Genomic DNA, 17,334 nt, shown 5'->3' on the forward strand with positions numbered 1-17,334 from the left:
TGGGCACATCGGTGTAAATCTGACCTTTCAAGCAATAAGTGGATTTATTTCCTGAGAAAATGTCTACATTGTGAGGCGGGGCTCAAGTTCTCTAATTCTATACATTTTGAGCTATAATGAAACAAGGTGCCTTTGTCCGGGGTTCCTGCTGACTGTAGCATCCAGTAATGAAGTTCCTAATTATCACAAGTGAACAGTTAAGGCTTGTTTGAGTAGACTGAGTAGTTATTCAGTGTGTTCCTGAACAGTTAGTACTGAAATCAGATTAATCAACAAATGTTATTAACATCGACGACCACTTAATCATTTGAGTCCTTTATTTGTAAAAAAGTTATATCAACAGTACGAAACCCACTTGAGGGCTTTTTGATATGGTTGTGCTGTATAAGGTTCTGGCAACATCTTGCCTGTTTAAACGCCCTGAATTCTCACAAGACAAAGAGTAACGTTTCCCCCAGATTTTAGTGTCTCATTGGGAACTTTGCAGCGATAAACATAACCCAGTTACATTTCGGAGGACGAAACCCAAGTAAGAGCGGGAACACTCAACAAAGTTCTGCAGAGCTCCAAGGTACTGCAAAATAGTGTAGCAATTCTCTGTGGACTCTTCGCTTTGCAAACAGATGGAGGGAGTCAATAGACTGTTGATATTATTGTAGGTTTAAAGACAGAAAGTTGGCTAATTGATGAAGTATGTCTGCTTCCATTTGCTTTTCCTCAATATTTTGTGATCAGATAATTACAAATAGTCAGAGGCTGAGGTTGAATAGGTTGGAACTGGATCAGCTATTCCAGTGGTATGAAGCCAGGAGACAGATGGACTGTTCTTTTCTCAATCAGTGCGTGATGACTGAATGTGTGTCTTGAGTAGCGCTACTATATCATATCTAAGAGCTATCGATCGGCATAAATACAGAGTCTCTCTGGTGACCAGATGAATATTTAATAAGACACTAGATCTGAGGCCATTCTCTGTCTTTAGAAGAAACACATACCCACCTCACCCAAAGAGACCCACCCAGCATACAGCACCGTCAACTGTTACTTTGTAGAGAATGCAAATTTTGAGCTCATTGTTCTTTAACAGTTTTTTGTTGTTTTTTTTTTTTCGTTTTTTTTTGCCAAAACTTCTTCTCCTTAGTGTGCAAGGGTATGTTTATGCGAGCAAGGTCTATCTGCATCTGCCTGCTTGTCACTTTTTCATTTCTATGGAGCATTAATCATCGGGGAGCTAAGTCAAGTTACTTGTTTCCCATGAGGTTGTCACTGGGAGATCTTTGAGAAAAGAAAAAGAGGCAAGTAAGGGAGAAGAAAAAAGGGGGCGATGAGATGGAGAGAAAACTGGAGTAGGACTGAGAAGGAGAAAACTGTGCCGAACAGGAGAAGGAACCTCTGCCTAAAGAAGCCAAGTTACCGTTCTTGCACAAAGTTTTTGATCAGGCAGTTGTTTGGGCGCCAGGCCTGGCATGGGACACCATGTGTGTCCTCCAGCACCGGGACTCTTTGTGTCTATGTGGCTGGCCAGGCAAGACTCTCCGGATGAGATGTCCCTGGAGAAAAGCTGCTTTTCCACCCTGCTCCTACTGCCCAGCCAACAAGCATGGACACACAAGTGTGTGTTCACACACACACACACACACACACACACACACACACACACACACACACACACGGAATAGTACATAGACACCCATTACCTTCGAAGTTGACAGGAAGGAAGAAACAGAGCAGAAACCCTTTGAGAACAATCACTTCCTCTCCTTTCCTTACCTTACTTTTTTTTTTATTTTCCCTTTTTCCCCGCAACTCACATCCCTTTCAGCATTCTCTAGAGTCTTTGGGGGATTGTGCTAGTGGACTTTGCTCCCACTATGATGAATGATTTGCCTAAAAATACTGTCTGTATGCAAGTGAGCACAGTGTCCAGGTGGAAGAACTTACCTCCACTTTAAGAAATCATGCTACTTTTAAGCCACTTTTCCATTTGCCTGTCCACTACTTAACTACCGCATTGAATAGGCACACGTCTGTGTCTGTATATGTGTGCTTGTGTGTATGTCTGTGTTTGTGTATGTGTGTGTGCCTGTGTGTATTAGAGTAATAATTTACAGGTTTCTTGGGACAAGTGACTTGTAGCTTGATTAAATCCGTGACCTTCACCAACAGCACAAGCAATCAGCGGGGACGCACACATCCGCCCCGACGCATACACACACCAACAGCATACTTAACACCTTCTTGCACATGAACATGCAATCAGCACCTGGTAGATTGTATCGTATCATTGATCCAACCTATTCAGACACACATATGCATACATACACACCCAGGGCATTTGGTGGATTGCAGTTCAGACACCCTCATTTTCCTGACATGGGTTTTTGTATATTGAAATACTATTTACCATGGTGGCAAAAAAAGGCTTATGAGGATGGCAATACCAAGCCTATGAATGTGTAAATAAATAAATGTGTAATCTATATTCAGATTACCAAAGGGGGAAGTCAGGAATTCCATTTTCCTAGCTAGGGATCCAAAAGGGAAATCATTCAAGTCTCCAATCTAATTCAGCAGGCTACTCCTGTTGAGCAGCAGCAGTTTTTCCTCCCCACATTTATGATTCCACATAATGACTAATATGCAACCACTGTAACAGCCATAGCAATAGTCATAATATGTTATTGTGTGTATCGCTGTGACTGTGGCTCAGTATTTTTTGTACCCCTGGTTGCCTGAAGACCTAATGCTTATATAACAGGAATGACAGTTGAGATGCCATTGTGCTGTGCTATTGTACTGTAAGACCCTGTGGTTATACAGGCCTACAGCCTGATGTAAAACGAGCTCACGGAGACCTAATGCCATAATAAATTATATCAAATACTATTTTCATTTTCTTTTCCATGGGTGCTGCATGGCACATCGTGTGACCTATCGCTTTCTGTAGTAACACCGCCGCAGCGTAAGTCCTCATGTCGTTCTCTATTTTTGTGATCGTCCTCCCTCTTGTCAGCATTTCCTCTTCCCTGTCCTCTTCTGATTTGTCTTTGTTTTGTTACATTATTCAAGGAGAATTTGAATGTTTTACATTTTGATATTTTTTCCGCCTTGTAGTCTTGGCAACTGTCCGATTACAATTACACCAAACCAAATAGAAGAAGCAATACTTGGAATTGGAGCTGCCAGGCAGGAGGTCTCGACGAAGACCAAAGAGAAGATTTATGGACGTAGTGTGAGAAGATATGAAGGCAGTTGGTGTGAGAGAGGAAGATTCAGAGAATAGGGTTAGATGGAGAAGGCTGATTCGCTGTGGCGAGGGAAGAAGAAATAGAAGAAACACTACCACACCACAAACATAGCAATAGTAGATTATGTAACTAAAACTACAAAGAAATAGGGATATTACGCATTCCATGTACAATTGATGCTTTTGCTCACCTAAATCCTTCAGGATCAATAAAGTATCTATGTATCTATCTTACTAAGCATTGTCTTGACAATGCAATGTAATAAAGTCTCTAAGTTAGCTGTTTCAGACAATGATGCACAGTTTTATTATGCAACAACTTATTATGCAATCACTTTCATTCTTCCTTTCTCACTGCTTCCAGCATCATCTTACTTTTTCAAACAATGTCTAATGGATCTTTGCAATTAATCAGGCTAGCACAGTGACAGAAATATAACCAAAACTGTCACATCATGTCAAACTTGTAATAAATACCAACAGCAGATTGAATGTAAGATGGTAATATTTGGATTTGGATTAGTCTGCAACAGAGCCCAAGATAAACTGAAACAACATTTTCCAATAGACATTATCCTTTCAAAAATTTTTTTTTAGACAGGTTGCATATCAGTGCAAATTCATACTGAAAACAAGGTTGTCACACTGACGCTCTCTCTTCTGTGCTCCTTGAACATTAAAACCCAAGCTGAACCAAGAAGAATTTTCAGAAAAAAAAGAAAGTTTGGAGCAAGGCTTATTGGAAGGTTGCCATATTTATTTTTTCAACCCATCAGTGCAGATCTTAACACAAGTCGTTATATCAATTATAGATACGTTATCATTATCTAATTACTGAATTTAGAAGAGTACTGTGGTACATTACTGCATGTAAGACAAATTGAATGTGATGGAGTATTGCATTGCACCGATAAGGGTTATATGGTGTGTTATTACTGCGATGAAAGTTGCAAGCTATTATGGATACTGTATTTTCTGTGTAAGATAGAAAATGTTATGGTGTTTTAAGCCAATGTGTAGCAGGTTCTAAGGGGCAGCAAAAGCACAAGCCTTGTGTTCATGACTGTTGATTTTTGGGCCCTGGATCATTGATAGAGGTAATGACATGTCAGTTAACCCTGTCTTGATGTTTTCCTTGTCATGCACAGCCTGCAGACCTGGTACCTACAAGGCTTCAGCCACAGATGCGTACTGCACCAAATGTCCTCCTCACAGCTCATCCCCGCAGGAGCAAGCCAATGAGTGCATTTGTGAAAAAGGATTTTACCGCGCTGAGACGGATCCACGCTCCATGGCCTGCACACGTGAGAACTATAACACCACAGAAGATGAATACATAGACAAATACGCACGTATTATTACATATATGATCATGAAACCCATTTGAATGCCAGAAAACAGCTTTAAATGTAATTGCTTTGTAGGGCATTCACTTCTCTAAGTGTCTGTAAACCATCCATCAGATACTCACAGGACACGGGCATCCATTTGTGTGTGATTTGTGAGCACAGGATTACAGTCCACCGATATTTCAGACGACAACACATGAGTGATCTTCTGGAAAAAAGCTCATGACATTGACACATCCAACTAGAGAGAGACAGAGATGAATTGAGTCGGAGTTAAAGAAACTGGAAAAGGCTGGATGAGAGGATGGAATGTGGAGAGACATGCACCTAAAGATACATGCATGTATACACATACATGCATACATGCATGTATCCGTGTATGCACATGTATGCGTGTCACATGCATACGTGTGAGATACATGCACCTAAAAGCACGTCGCACACACAGACTCACAAATCCATTATTAAATTATGCTAGATTACACCCATTAAGCATGGTAGCAGGTGAGATGTGACAGGCGTTATCAGCTGAAAACGAGTTATACCATAGTTCAAATATGCATTGGTACACGTGCACATATATGCTCTCCTAAATGGTGAGGCGTAATGAGGAGGTTCCACAGAGAAAATTTAATAAAATGAAAAAGCGAACAAATTTGTCATGACGGGACATGCAGACTTAAGGCGCAGGAACGAGTAGAGCGTTTATGGCATGTCATGGACGATCAGAGGTAAACATCCATATGACGTTAAGAGTCAAGCAGGAGAAATGATAATGATGGGAAGAGAAATGTGGCTTTGGGAAGCGGGGGATGGGAAATCGAGATAGATAGAATTAGCAGGATAAGACAGCGCACCATTTCAGCAGATTTATAACAGACAGCCGCAATTATCCACAGCGTGGCCCCCCCCATCCCCGATGTTGATCTCAAGGCCACACCTCCAACAATTCAGAGAGCCTCGCCACTGCAAAGGCTAATCAGGAAAGTCCCAGGCCCGGCCGGGGGCCCCCGGGGGCTCGCTACTCAGCCACGACCTGATGAGATGTCAGGCTGAATGGCCGTCTACTGTTTAATTTCCATGTGGTCAAGATACCTGCACCATGCTGTGCTGTGAGCAACCATAATCAGTGGTTTTCCACTTGAGTGGTCTCCATAAAACAGGAATAGCAAAGCCTTACTTTGTGAACACACTGGATACTTTTGATTAAAAAAAAGAGGTTCTTTTGAATTATTTTAAGGGGTTTTGCCAGTGGAAAAAGCACCAGTAGTCATTTAATTGATTTTAATGGGACCACTGTGTTTATATGGGGTGAATTCCCTCTTTCTCTTATGTTTGTCTAGACTTTACCAGAGCTAAAAACGGATCACAGATCCAATTCAGCCTGCCTTTAAATGATTTGAGGCATAATGTGTTTTACTATAAGACATTTTTGCTGTAAGGTGAACATCCAGATGAGGACCTGACATTTTCAAGAAAGAAAAAAAAGAGGGAAAGTAAACAAAACAAACAAAACAAAAAAAGGGTCATTACACTCACAGAAATCTACACCACTTTATATTCTTTATATTCTAACTTAAATGACCAACGGGGGTTATCCAACCCCCGTTGGTCATTTAAGTTAATTCAGGTTGAAGGTACAAATATGCTGGTGACGATGAAGTGCAGCATTTTTTTCGTCAATTATCTTGTTCATTTTTCCCATACATAATGGAATACTTATCTCCCAGACTGTTTCTGTGACTAAGAAACACAAATTTCAAGAATAATTTCAATGTTCAGTCTCATTTAGAGATAAAATGCTTTTTCCTGTGGCTGAAGTGAAGGAAATACTAAAAAGGAGGGGGTGGAGGGGGGCTGTCCTCTTCCATAAGGATGTGTCTTGGCTACCTTCAGATGTTAGGTGGACACTGTCATTCAGTTGACATTTCAGCTGAAGGAATATGAAGTGCTTTAAATCACACATTCCACCTGATTCATTAAAATAATCACCTCTGGCACTTTTTTATTGATCACTGCCCATGCTCTTTATTATCTGCAGTGCAGCCCCCGAGGGTCAGTTAACCTCGCTGATGGAAATATCCATTGTAGTCCAGAGTGAACTCGTTATTTCGTAGATTCTCTTCAAACTAACACAGAAGTCTGATGTTGAATATTATTTTGGTAAAATTACATTCAAACCCAGAAAGAGTCTTTTAATTATATGTAACTGTTCATTCAAAAGGTATTCATTAAAAGAGCCCACCCTCTGGCTGGAGTCAGGTAATTCAGTTTTAATCTAACCAGTGTGAAATCTATTCATAGCAGAAGCCACAATTCATTTCATAATGAGACTGAAGACAATGTGCATTTAACAAATTAACATTTTTAAAAGAGAAAAAAAAGTCATCTCACTTCGTCAATATGTAAGGAATAACAAAGATTCTACCAGCCAGTCAAGATACTGTCATTTCAATGTTCATTTTAAATATTTCTTGGAATTTTCAAAATCAACGACAGAGTTTTGAACTAAAACACAACATTTTTCTCTCCTCAGGTCCTCCATCAGCTCCAGAAAACCCAATTTCCACCGTGAACGAGACCTGTGTCACCTTGGAGTGGTCACCCCCCAGAGACACAGGAGGGCGGGGGGACATCACCTACAGCCTTCACTGCAGGAAATGCTTAGGCGATGGCAAACAGTGTACGCCGTGTGGAAGTAGCGTTCATTTTGTGCCCAGGCAATTTGGGCTCTCCTCTGCCACAGTGCTGGTCACTGACCTGCAGCCTGACTCCAACTACAGCTTCACCGTTGAGAGCCAAAATGGAGTATCAGACTTAAGTCCCACACCCAAAGGAACAGCAGTGATTAATGTCACCACATCGCAGACAGGTGGGCGTGTGCAGAGAACTTGTGTTCAAGCAGAAGCGCCGCTTTTAGAGTTTTCATGACATCATTTGTAATGGGATTGCCTTATCCGTGACAAAAAACAAGAGAACGGAACAAACAAACAAAAATACACAGATAGAAGTTTTGGAGATAGGTTTTGGAACTTGTACTTGGTTTATTGTTCTTGCCTACTTGTTCTAGAAGTGACAGATTATAAAAACAGGCCTGCAAAACATCAAATTATTATTATAGTTGTGTAATAAGATCAATCAAATGATATTACGTATAGGAGAGCATATTGTAATGCAATGTTACAAGTATGATGAAATATATAGTATCTAATTACATTGATATGTGTGGTTACTTTTGCACCTCCATTTAGGAATAAAATCCAAGATAAGTTCATTTGGGTAGGTTAATACATTAAACATTGGTGGGTTAAAACTCAAAGTGAAAAGATCAGAAAGGTGTATGAAGTTGAGACAGATTTGGCAAATTTTATCCACAATGAGTTTTATCAGGGGCGATGAGAACATTGTCCTCTGCTGAATAGATGAAAAAAGAAAAAAAAGCAACCTTTCCTAACAAAAATGCACATGTTTGTTTATGCCAGCAGTGACATCCATAGGGTGCTGCTCCGGTTCCATCCTGGGTGACAAATTAAAGGCAAATAAAAACACTGAAGATGCCTGAAGCATAATGAATGCGGATTTAATTCAAACTTGAACGATGGATCACAATTTAGCAAAATTGGGTTCCTTGAAATCCAATGAGAAAATAGACAACTTCCATAAAGATTTGTCCCACTGGATCAATACGTAAAGGGGAACTTTTATTACACATGATATATTGCTTCTCATGTGTTTTATTTCCCACTCTAAATATATTTGGTTAATTGTTTTGTTTTCTCTTTAATGAATGAATCATTATTATCTTGCAGTTTGTAAAACTGCAGAACAAACTGTGCAACAACAACCAATAACATAACTTGTTATTCTTATTAAGCTCCTTAAATGTGGCACTTGCCAGCCTCAACCGTTTTTCAAATGAGACGGAAGACTGGGAAGTTGCATGGTTTACAAGCAGCAGATTATCCATCATACACTCACACACACATCACTAATACACAATGAAAAATGCTGTAATTACACATGTTAAGCGCCTGGTAAGCACTATCACAAGCTGGGTGACAGCAAATCCGGATCTATTCGGTCTCCCTACCCTCCTCCACATCATGCACTGCTTTTTAACCTAATTTCATGCTGATTTTTTTTCATCTTGGGTGAAATGAAGCCTCTCTTTGTTACATCTTCTTTTCTTGTTCTGTGTTTTCCATAGTGAGTGTCGTTTTGAAGGAGAGACGGAGCAAGGACAGCGTGACTTTGGCATGGCAGGGTCCGGAGAGACCCAACGGCGCTATCGTGGAGTATGAGGTCATCTACTATGAGAAGGTGAGAGAAACACACACAAACACACTCAGACACTCTTGTTCTTAAAGTGAACTCCACCACTTTCACACACGAAAGTCATCGGTTGTGCTCAAGGCAATTGTCAGGCCAAAAACCTGCGCAGTAGGCGTGGTTATTTATCACGGAACTACTGTCTAGTAAAAGCTCATATCAAGTTGCAGTGTGGGAAATACTGGCCCTTAACCTGAAGTGGGAATAAAAGTCAAGATATCTACCATTTTGAAACATAACCATGAGTATAGACTAGCTCCAGGGGAAGCATTTCCACCGCTCTCACATCTGCACGATAAATATGAAGCAGCCCCTGGCAGATGTTGAAGGAATGGAACAAAGGGGACACAATATATCACCAGACAAATATTGTAGCATTCGTGCACAAGCTGGTTGTTATGCCACATTCTTACTGTACATACGTATAAAGTTGCCTGTGCAAACATACTAAAAAAAACATACATATTTCCTAAAATCAACATGTTTCTATAGTCTCTGTGTGAAGGTTATGTGTTTAGCCATCGGGCATATCTTTAATGACTTGTTCATCAGCATGTCTCTCTCTCCTTCAATCTCTCTATCTTTTTGTCTCCTTGGCCACCACATATCCCCTACTGCTCAAACCAAGCCAATTACCCTCACATCTGTCTAACAAACCTCATACTCATAAAAAATTGGTAAAGGTGATGAAATTAAAACTGCACTGGTGTGTGGGGGTTTACACGCATGCATCTGTGTGTGTGTGTGTGCTCCTGTGTGTGCGTGTGAGTGCCTGCGTGCGTGCACGCACTTGTTGGCAGACATTAACAGCAAATAGTCTTAATCTAGGTTGCAGCGTGTCTTCCATTAGAGTATTAGCCTGTCTGCAGGGAAATAACTAACTAATAGGCACACTTTTTCTGTCTTGACCTTACATACACATTTGAATGAGCACTCAAAACAACATGCATGTTCCTACATCATAGTTAAGGGGCAAAGCATGGCAAGACATGAATAAACACACACCGTCCCCATGTGCACTAATGATTAGACTTGAGATTTGACAGATGGTCATGTGAAAATGTGGGTAAATGTTCAATTAATAAAGGAATTAAAATGCAGAGGGGTTCATGTTTAGAGCTTGAAAAATTCAAAACTTAATTTAAAATTTGGGCTATTTGTCTCTTCATAATTATCCATAAGCATCCTTCGGTTTTGATATTCTGTAAATCCCCAAATAACTGCCTGGGAGTATTTGTTTCACCTTTTTTCATTCGCTCTCTTTACAGAATCAACGTGAGCAGAACTACACAGTTCTGAAAACTCGCTCCAACATGATGACAGTGGACGGCCTCAAGCCAGGGACCACCTATGTCTTTAGAGTCAGGGCTAAAACTGATGGAGGTTACGGGAGCTACGGCGGAGAGATCGAACTGGAGACCAGCCATGAAGGTCAATATCTCTAATGCATATCAGTAATAATTTTGCAATCTTTTGCAACTGGGTCTACAGGTTTATGAACTTTTTTTTAATTCAGTTCTAATCACATCTGCTTAAGTTAAGAAAATGTAAATAGATAGTAAAAACAAAATGTGTTCTTGCAGCAATCCAAAGGAGGGGGCATTAAAGAAATCTGAGATGGTATCTCTAATATGAATGTTACATCTACCATTTGGATGATTAGTTTTTATTTAAAGGTGTTGTTCTGTTCTTCAGTTTTTTGTAACAACCATAGTTCTGAAGCCCAGGTTGACTCATGACATAGTTATAACATTTCATATGATTTTGATATGAACAGTGAATTTGCCAATGTAGGAAAAAAAGTGACCCATTTATTCTTTTTTTGAATACTGGCTAGTCCTACGAATATGTGGTTAATATTTCCTCAAGATTATTCAGTCAACAGAACGCCCTGCGAGTGTTATTTCACCATCAACAGCACCGCAATGCCTGGTACCTGAGAAGAACAGGGTTTGATGACCTGTCCCAACCGGTCAATTTTCATTAAAATGCAGAATCACCATGCAGCAGGGTCCGATTGCACCTCCTGGATAACAAAGCTTGAAGCAGAATAAAAAAAAAAAGGAGGGTGGGGGGGGATTATGCCGTCTGCTGAGGCCATGGCCTACAAACAGCTGCGCGTCTGCTGTTACGTGGCTTTTTCATAATGTTTTTATGATACTTTCATACTCTCCCTCATATGTCCCGTCCCCTTTTGTTCAGCAGCACCCAGTTTCATTATCACTTCATTATGTGTGCTTGGATTTTCTGCCTTTGAGGCCCTATAATGTGCTCTTGAGTGTGAACATTGATTCCCAGACAGCCAGGCGGAGAGGGAGATAAATCATTTAATGTAAGTCAGTGTCCTATAGATCTCCCGAGCTGCCATACAAGAGGCACACATTAGCCTACTCATCATTCAATAGTCAATAACTGGAATTCAATAAATGATCTTAATTCAGGTCGTGCAACAAAAGTCTCCAGTGTGACTCTGTAAAGATGACTAGTGTCAGCTCTTGTTTGTTGTGGTCAGCCAGTGGTTATTTAGCAATGTAACAGAGCCAGTTGTAGTTTATGGTCAAGTTCACTGCTGTAAAATATAAGATCAGTTCGATGCATCACATTCAGCAGAAGTCCTATCAGTGCACTCTAATCAGATCAATGCTATTGATTGCTCGAGAAGACTGGGTATGTGTGCGACCGTAAATGTAATAAGAGATCAATGCTTATCTGTGGTTGCCTAGAAAACATTAATTTACCTCCGCAGCATACACGCACACACACATTCATAAGATTCATAAGATTCATACACACAGAGACACACATATTTGCTCATGCTTAGCGAAGCCAGATAAATGGGGTATTTGTTTTGATTAATAGCTCGATTGGTGTGGCGTAAAAATCGATGCATCTCTGCAGAAAGTTCTCTGCAGTAGCCTTGTTACGTGCGTTGTTAACATATCCATTTGGACAGCACGGCCGAATGGGAATGGCTTTCACGTCCTCTCTCATAGCCTCATAGGCGATGCAGAGAGGGAGAGCGCTTTTCATCAAGAACCTTGCTTACTATTCTGCCCACCTCCCTCACTCTCCCTTTCTCCCTCTGCTTCATTCAAGTCTTTTATCTCCTTTTCTCTTGCCATCATATTTTCAATCCCTTGTCTTGTTTCTCACATCGCATGCATGGCCTCTCTGGTTGTCTCTTTTAGTCCCTGCCTACCCTCATTCTTTTCATACCTTATTCTCGTGGACAAAGCATCCTCAATGTCGTTGTGTTCTCCTTTGCTATTTTTGTATTTTTTTTTTTATTTTTTTTTTTTAATTAATCGACTGTGCTTTTTCTCTCTGATGTATAGATGTTTTGGCCATTGGGGATCCCAACCAGTCCACCATTCTGGCTGTATCCATTGCCGGGGGAATTGTTCTCCTCATCTTCCTTGTCACTTGCTTTGTTGTTAGTGGAAGGTAAGGTCAAAAAAAAAAAAAAAAAAAAGAAACGCGTGCTTTCCAATAGAAAATACATGCGAAAAGTTTAAACTTGTAAATATCTTGAATTTATAGTCTTCTGTGCAGTGCTGTTCCTCCTCAAGGTAGGGCAGAGAATTCTGGGAAAGTGTAGCACGGGGACATGGAAAATAAATGCTGCCTTTAAATTATGTACACAGAAGAAGGGACCAGCTGTTACTCCTTTCTGAATATTTCTACTGTTCTTTTTTTCCCCAACAATCCCACCAACAAAACCAAAACCAAAAAAAAAAAAAATCATCAAATACAGTTACATGTAAATGTCTCTACAGGAAAGGAATAGCTCACGCTAACCAGATCTGCCACTAATCATATGTAAAAATGCATTCAAGTAGACACAAACACACACACAATCTTCCACTTGGTCTCTTTTTATATTTCAGTCTCTCTCCAAAGGATTACATGTGGGTGTGCCAAAGCAGGGCCTGCAACTTTGACATTTATACTGTTGCCAAAGCCTAACTAAAGGCCGTGTTATTCTGTATGTGAAGAGCACAGACCCTCTATGATCACACTCTTTGAAGGTTAGGCAGCTGTTAATGCTCTGTCTCAAAGAAGGCCAAAGAGAAGGAGATGAGAGGGAGAAAGGAAAATAAAAGAATGCCGATTGGTGAGGGACGAGATGATGAAAGGGATCCAAGAGGACTCCAACCAAGAGGGGTAGACGAAAGGCGGCAAGGAGAGAAGAGGAGAGGTGAGAAGAAGAAAAAAGAAAAGAAGGGACAAGAGGGGATGAGGAGAGGAGAGGAGAGGAGACTGAGGGATGGCCTCTGTGATTTATCATGCTTGAAACTAAATGTTTAACCCTGATGAGCTCTGACTAGATTAGCAACATGTTAAAAACAGCACACGCATACACACATGAGTGTCTGCACACAAACATACACACACTAATGAACACACACTAAAAACATTTGTATTGATTCAGGTGATTGCTTATCAGGCTGAGTGCTCTATTCACTATTGACTAGGGAGGATGTAATCAGTGCAAGATGATCTTGTATGTCACACAGACACACACACACACACACACACACACACGTATACACTTTTCAGTGCTTGAAAGAGCAGACAATCACCATCAATGTTTGCATCAACATTTTGGCTTTTAATCAGAAAAGAATCATGAGCTTGAGTGCGAATGAAGCACGACAGGTCGTTCCATATAGCTTGCTACATGTGTGTGTGGTGTCAGAATGCTCACTCAGATACACAAAGAAACACACACACACTCTACTAATCAGGTTTCACAAGCTGGGGAGGTGTTAACTAGGTTTTACCAAAGGGTCGATGCACAGCCATCAATTTCAGGTCTCTCGCCCTTCCTCTCTTTCTCTCGCCGTCTCTATCCATCTTTCTTCCATTTAGAGGTAGGGACACTTGAGAGGAAGTAGTGTTGATTACTGCTTTCTGTTAAACAACATCTGTACATCTGTCAAATCCTGTGTGTTTATTTGGATAGGTGGGGTGAGTGTCGTGTTTGCTGCAAGGCAATGAGGCAAGGATCAAAGCTGCCAAAGCTCAAGAGTGACGAGGGCAGGGGCAAGAAAAGCTCGGGGCGTGGTGTGGGTTGGGGGCCGGCTGGCTGGACAGTGATGAGGAAAAGGGAGACAGAAGAAAAGGGTGCAATGCGAATCTTATAAACGCATTAGGAGTGACAGGCAGACGGACAGACAGCTAGGAGGGGATTGGAAGTACATCTGAAGTATGTCTGTGCCACTGGAGTGGCCCATTTGAAGATGCTGTGAAAGAAGAGGAGGCTTGAGAGAGATGGGAGCGAAAATGAGATTGAAGGGAAATGTGCAAGTGGATGAAAAGGTAGATGACAGGGGTGTTTGCGAGAGGAGGAGGGGACAGGAGATTGGCAGTGACACTGGATGTGCGGGGACATAAAAAAGCAAAATGAGGGGGGTGGGGGGAAGTTAGTGCTTTCAATTAACCCATGTCGGCAGTTCTTTCTGATTTTCCCTTCATCCAGCCTCTCTTTTGGCTCAACGGCGTGACTATACTGTACTTGGAACCCCGATTACTCACAAAGATTTGTGTTTTTCTTCCGATTTTTATTGAACAAGTCATTGTAAATCTGTAAAATCAGAATTGACGCGGAGGCCGTCGGAGCCGAACTGATTTACGACCAGACATCTGTAACGTTAGACATTTTCACATTTTTCTCTGCCAAAAACTGGAATCGGCCATTTAAATATTGCCCGATAATCCCTTGAATGGATACAAGGACCATAAAGCTTTTTGTTCTTGTTGTTGTACTTAGTTTACCCATTCAATAGTCACCCCTGAGCTTAGTTTTAATCACCTGATGGAAGGTTTTCCCTCGGTGAAATACAAAAGAGCGTAAGCTCATTGTCTGTTGTTTGTCTTGCTTACACTCACACATATCCATTTAGGCACAAACACTGTCCCTGAAGGATTTCGTGGCAGAATCCTGCACAGCTGTAAACAGGCTGATTCGCTGGTCATTCTGTTCTGTCCTGTTGTCGTTTAATAATGCGCAGTTACGTTATTGTTACAACAGGAGGGAAAACACGAGAAAATGTCAAAACGCCTCAGATACACCGCGGCTCTGACAAATCATCCCAGTTATTATACAAACGCTATTATTGCTCAGCGAGAACACACAAGTGTTTGCGTGTAAATTGCTACTTTTGTCCTCCTGAGGGTGCTTTGGCAGGCTGGCAGGTGCGAGCGGAGGGAAAGTAGTAAGTGACTGGCATAGCCACAGATTCGGCAGATGGCCTTCACTTTAAAAGCGTTCTCCCCTTCAGTCCTCACTTTCTCTCGCTCCTTGTTAAACATGTTGCAATTATTCCCCTCCCAGCATCTGTGTGTTTCTGTTCTATCTTCATCTCATGATACTCCAGTCTTGCAACCATCTCCTTTTCTGTGTTTCTGCAGGGTTTGGTTATTTGCCAACTGTTCTTGTGTGTTGTCTTTATCTTCATGTTTTCCCATGCGGGACTTTGGTTGAAAAGTCGGTGTGATGTTTTGTTTTTTCTTTCAATCTCACCAGCTATGCAATAGATCTGCTGTCAGTGCAAGATCATCAGCGTGGATTTCAGTTTAAAACTTCTTAAGTTATAACTAACTTTATAAGACAAACAATGCTAACAAATTGTTTGATGCAACTTGACGCTGCCGCTGAAGTCCAACAAGCTTAACACTGAGTGAAGCGCAGCCATTGTGCGGTTTCATCCTGAATAGCAAAGAGTGAGAAAAGTGGAGAGAAAGACACTAGGCAAAGTGAGATGTCATGATAACGTGCCAGACTTTGGCAGGGAGGCTTTTCGGCAGTAACAGCTCTCCCTTTTTAACACAATAGCAAGTTCTGTTGATGCACATGTATGTGTGTGTGTGTAAGCGCTTTTACCTACGCAGCATCTGTTGTGCCGCCTAGAGTTATTGTTAAAAACTTAATGGCACAAAAGAGGCAAGGAAAAAAAAAAAAAAAACGGTTGAAAGAAGGGTGTAATGAAAAATATGTGCTAGAGAGACGTGGGAGTGGTGTTGGGAGGCTATGAAAGAGATTGCGATTTACACTTCATTATGCTTCAGTGAAAACTTATTTTTGCTCTATTTATTCTTGATATTGTTTTGACTTTCATGCCAATTGACGGAATCTGAGTTGGAATTTTCCGAATTAATTCTGAATAATTTCAAACATTTCTTGAACAAATCTTAAATTATATTTGCGGATTGGAAATAACAGAGATCAGATGAATAAACATCAAGTATTAAGGGGTTTATAATTTTAGACAAAATAAAAGAAAATCCGTTGTCCTCTGGAGGACAAAATAAAGATAAATAAATACTCGAGGCAGAATATTCCATCCGATGAATCCCCTTTCCATTGAGAGATTTTTTTCTTAATGGGAGTAAAAATGACTTGGCGGCCAAGGAAAAGTGTGTGCATATCAGTCCGACACGATACAAGCCGTGCAGAGGGAGAGCACATGTGTATATGTGACAAGAGGCACGTAATGTTTTGAACGTCTTGCTCGGATGCCGGCGCTTTCAATTAATGCCGCTAAGCTGTAGGGTGTCGTTGGACGCAGCTTTGTCTGCAAAATGCTTGGAAAGCTGCAACAAACACTGCAGTGGCAGGAGCTGGTTGCCTCAGGTGCAAACAATTTCATGGAGGCTTTATGCAAATGAGCAGATGTTGCAGTGGGATTGATCAAATATTCTATAAACATCAGACAAATTTCGGGGAGTGTTTTGGGGAGCTTGCGTTAAACTTTTATAGCCAATTGAAATACATTCATTAGACGCACGTACAAACGAGAGGACGCATCACTATCAAGACACAATCAAGTTTTGTTGGCGTGGTAACATCATTCCGGGAATTGGATTCCCTCTGATCTACATACTGATCAGTCTGCGAATATGAAAATATACCTCGCTTAATGATGCAAAGAAAAGGCTCTTCCTTTTCTCTCTCTTGTCACTTTCCCCGTTTGTCCATTTCAGCAGGTTGTGAAAGGCACGGCTGCACGTCTGTACTGCTTCTCCCCCGCCATTTTCCAATTCTTTCCATTTCTATTCATTACCGATGCCTTTAATGGGCGTGAGCTAAATGAAATGTTTCCAAACAGGTTGTTAATGAAATGTGGACAGATTTATTACTCATAACTCATCAGCTAATCATTTCCCCTTCGTAATAATTAGCCGGAGCTGAGTAAATCTTTTTACACTGTGGTCAAAGAGTGCTGAACCAGTGCCAGACAGAGCCGAGATGGAGAGAGATCCCGCCTGTTACTTGTTCTGCGGAAGCTCTGATAGATTCCGAAGTTTGTTTGTTTTTTTTCATGCTGTTTTGATTCTCAATTAATTATCCACAATCAACTTTTATAAAGCCCATATTTCATCAGCACGGACACAGTGAATGTATTT

The 17,334-nt window shown here is 41.0% G+C and overlaps 1 protein-coding gene across 2 annotated transcripts in view; it reads left to right on the forward strand.

Annotated features, from left to right (window-relative positions):
* The window catches only part of LOC147219015 (ephrin type-A receptor 3-like), an 80,939-nt gene that overhangs the window by 36,728 nt on the left and 26,877 nt on the right, over positions 1–17,334 (forward strand). For both annotated transcript variants that reach the window (XM_086171948.1, XM_086171949.1), the window contains exons 6-10: positions 4,396–4,551; positions 7,133–7,468; positions 8,804–8,916; positions 10,194–10,356; positions 12,261–12,369. In XM_086171948.1, the coding sequence (XP_086028074.1) occupies positions 4,396–4,551; positions 7,133–7,468; positions 8,804–8,916; positions 10,194–10,356; positions 12,261–12,369 (877 nt within the window). The remainder of the gene's footprint in view (positions 1–4,395; positions 4,552–7,132; positions 7,469–8,803; positions 8,917–10,193; positions 10,357–12,260; positions 12,370–17,334) is intronic.

Source organism: Fistularia commersonii, chromosome 25 (assembly GCF_037954325.1).
Source record: "Fistularia commersonii isolate RoL2024-O1a breed Wild chromosome 25, RoL_Fcom_v1.0, whole genome shotgun sequence".
Classification (NCBI taxonomy): Eukaryota; Metazoa; Chordata; class Actinopteri; order Syngnathiformes; family Fistulariidae; genus Fistularia; species Fistularia commersonii.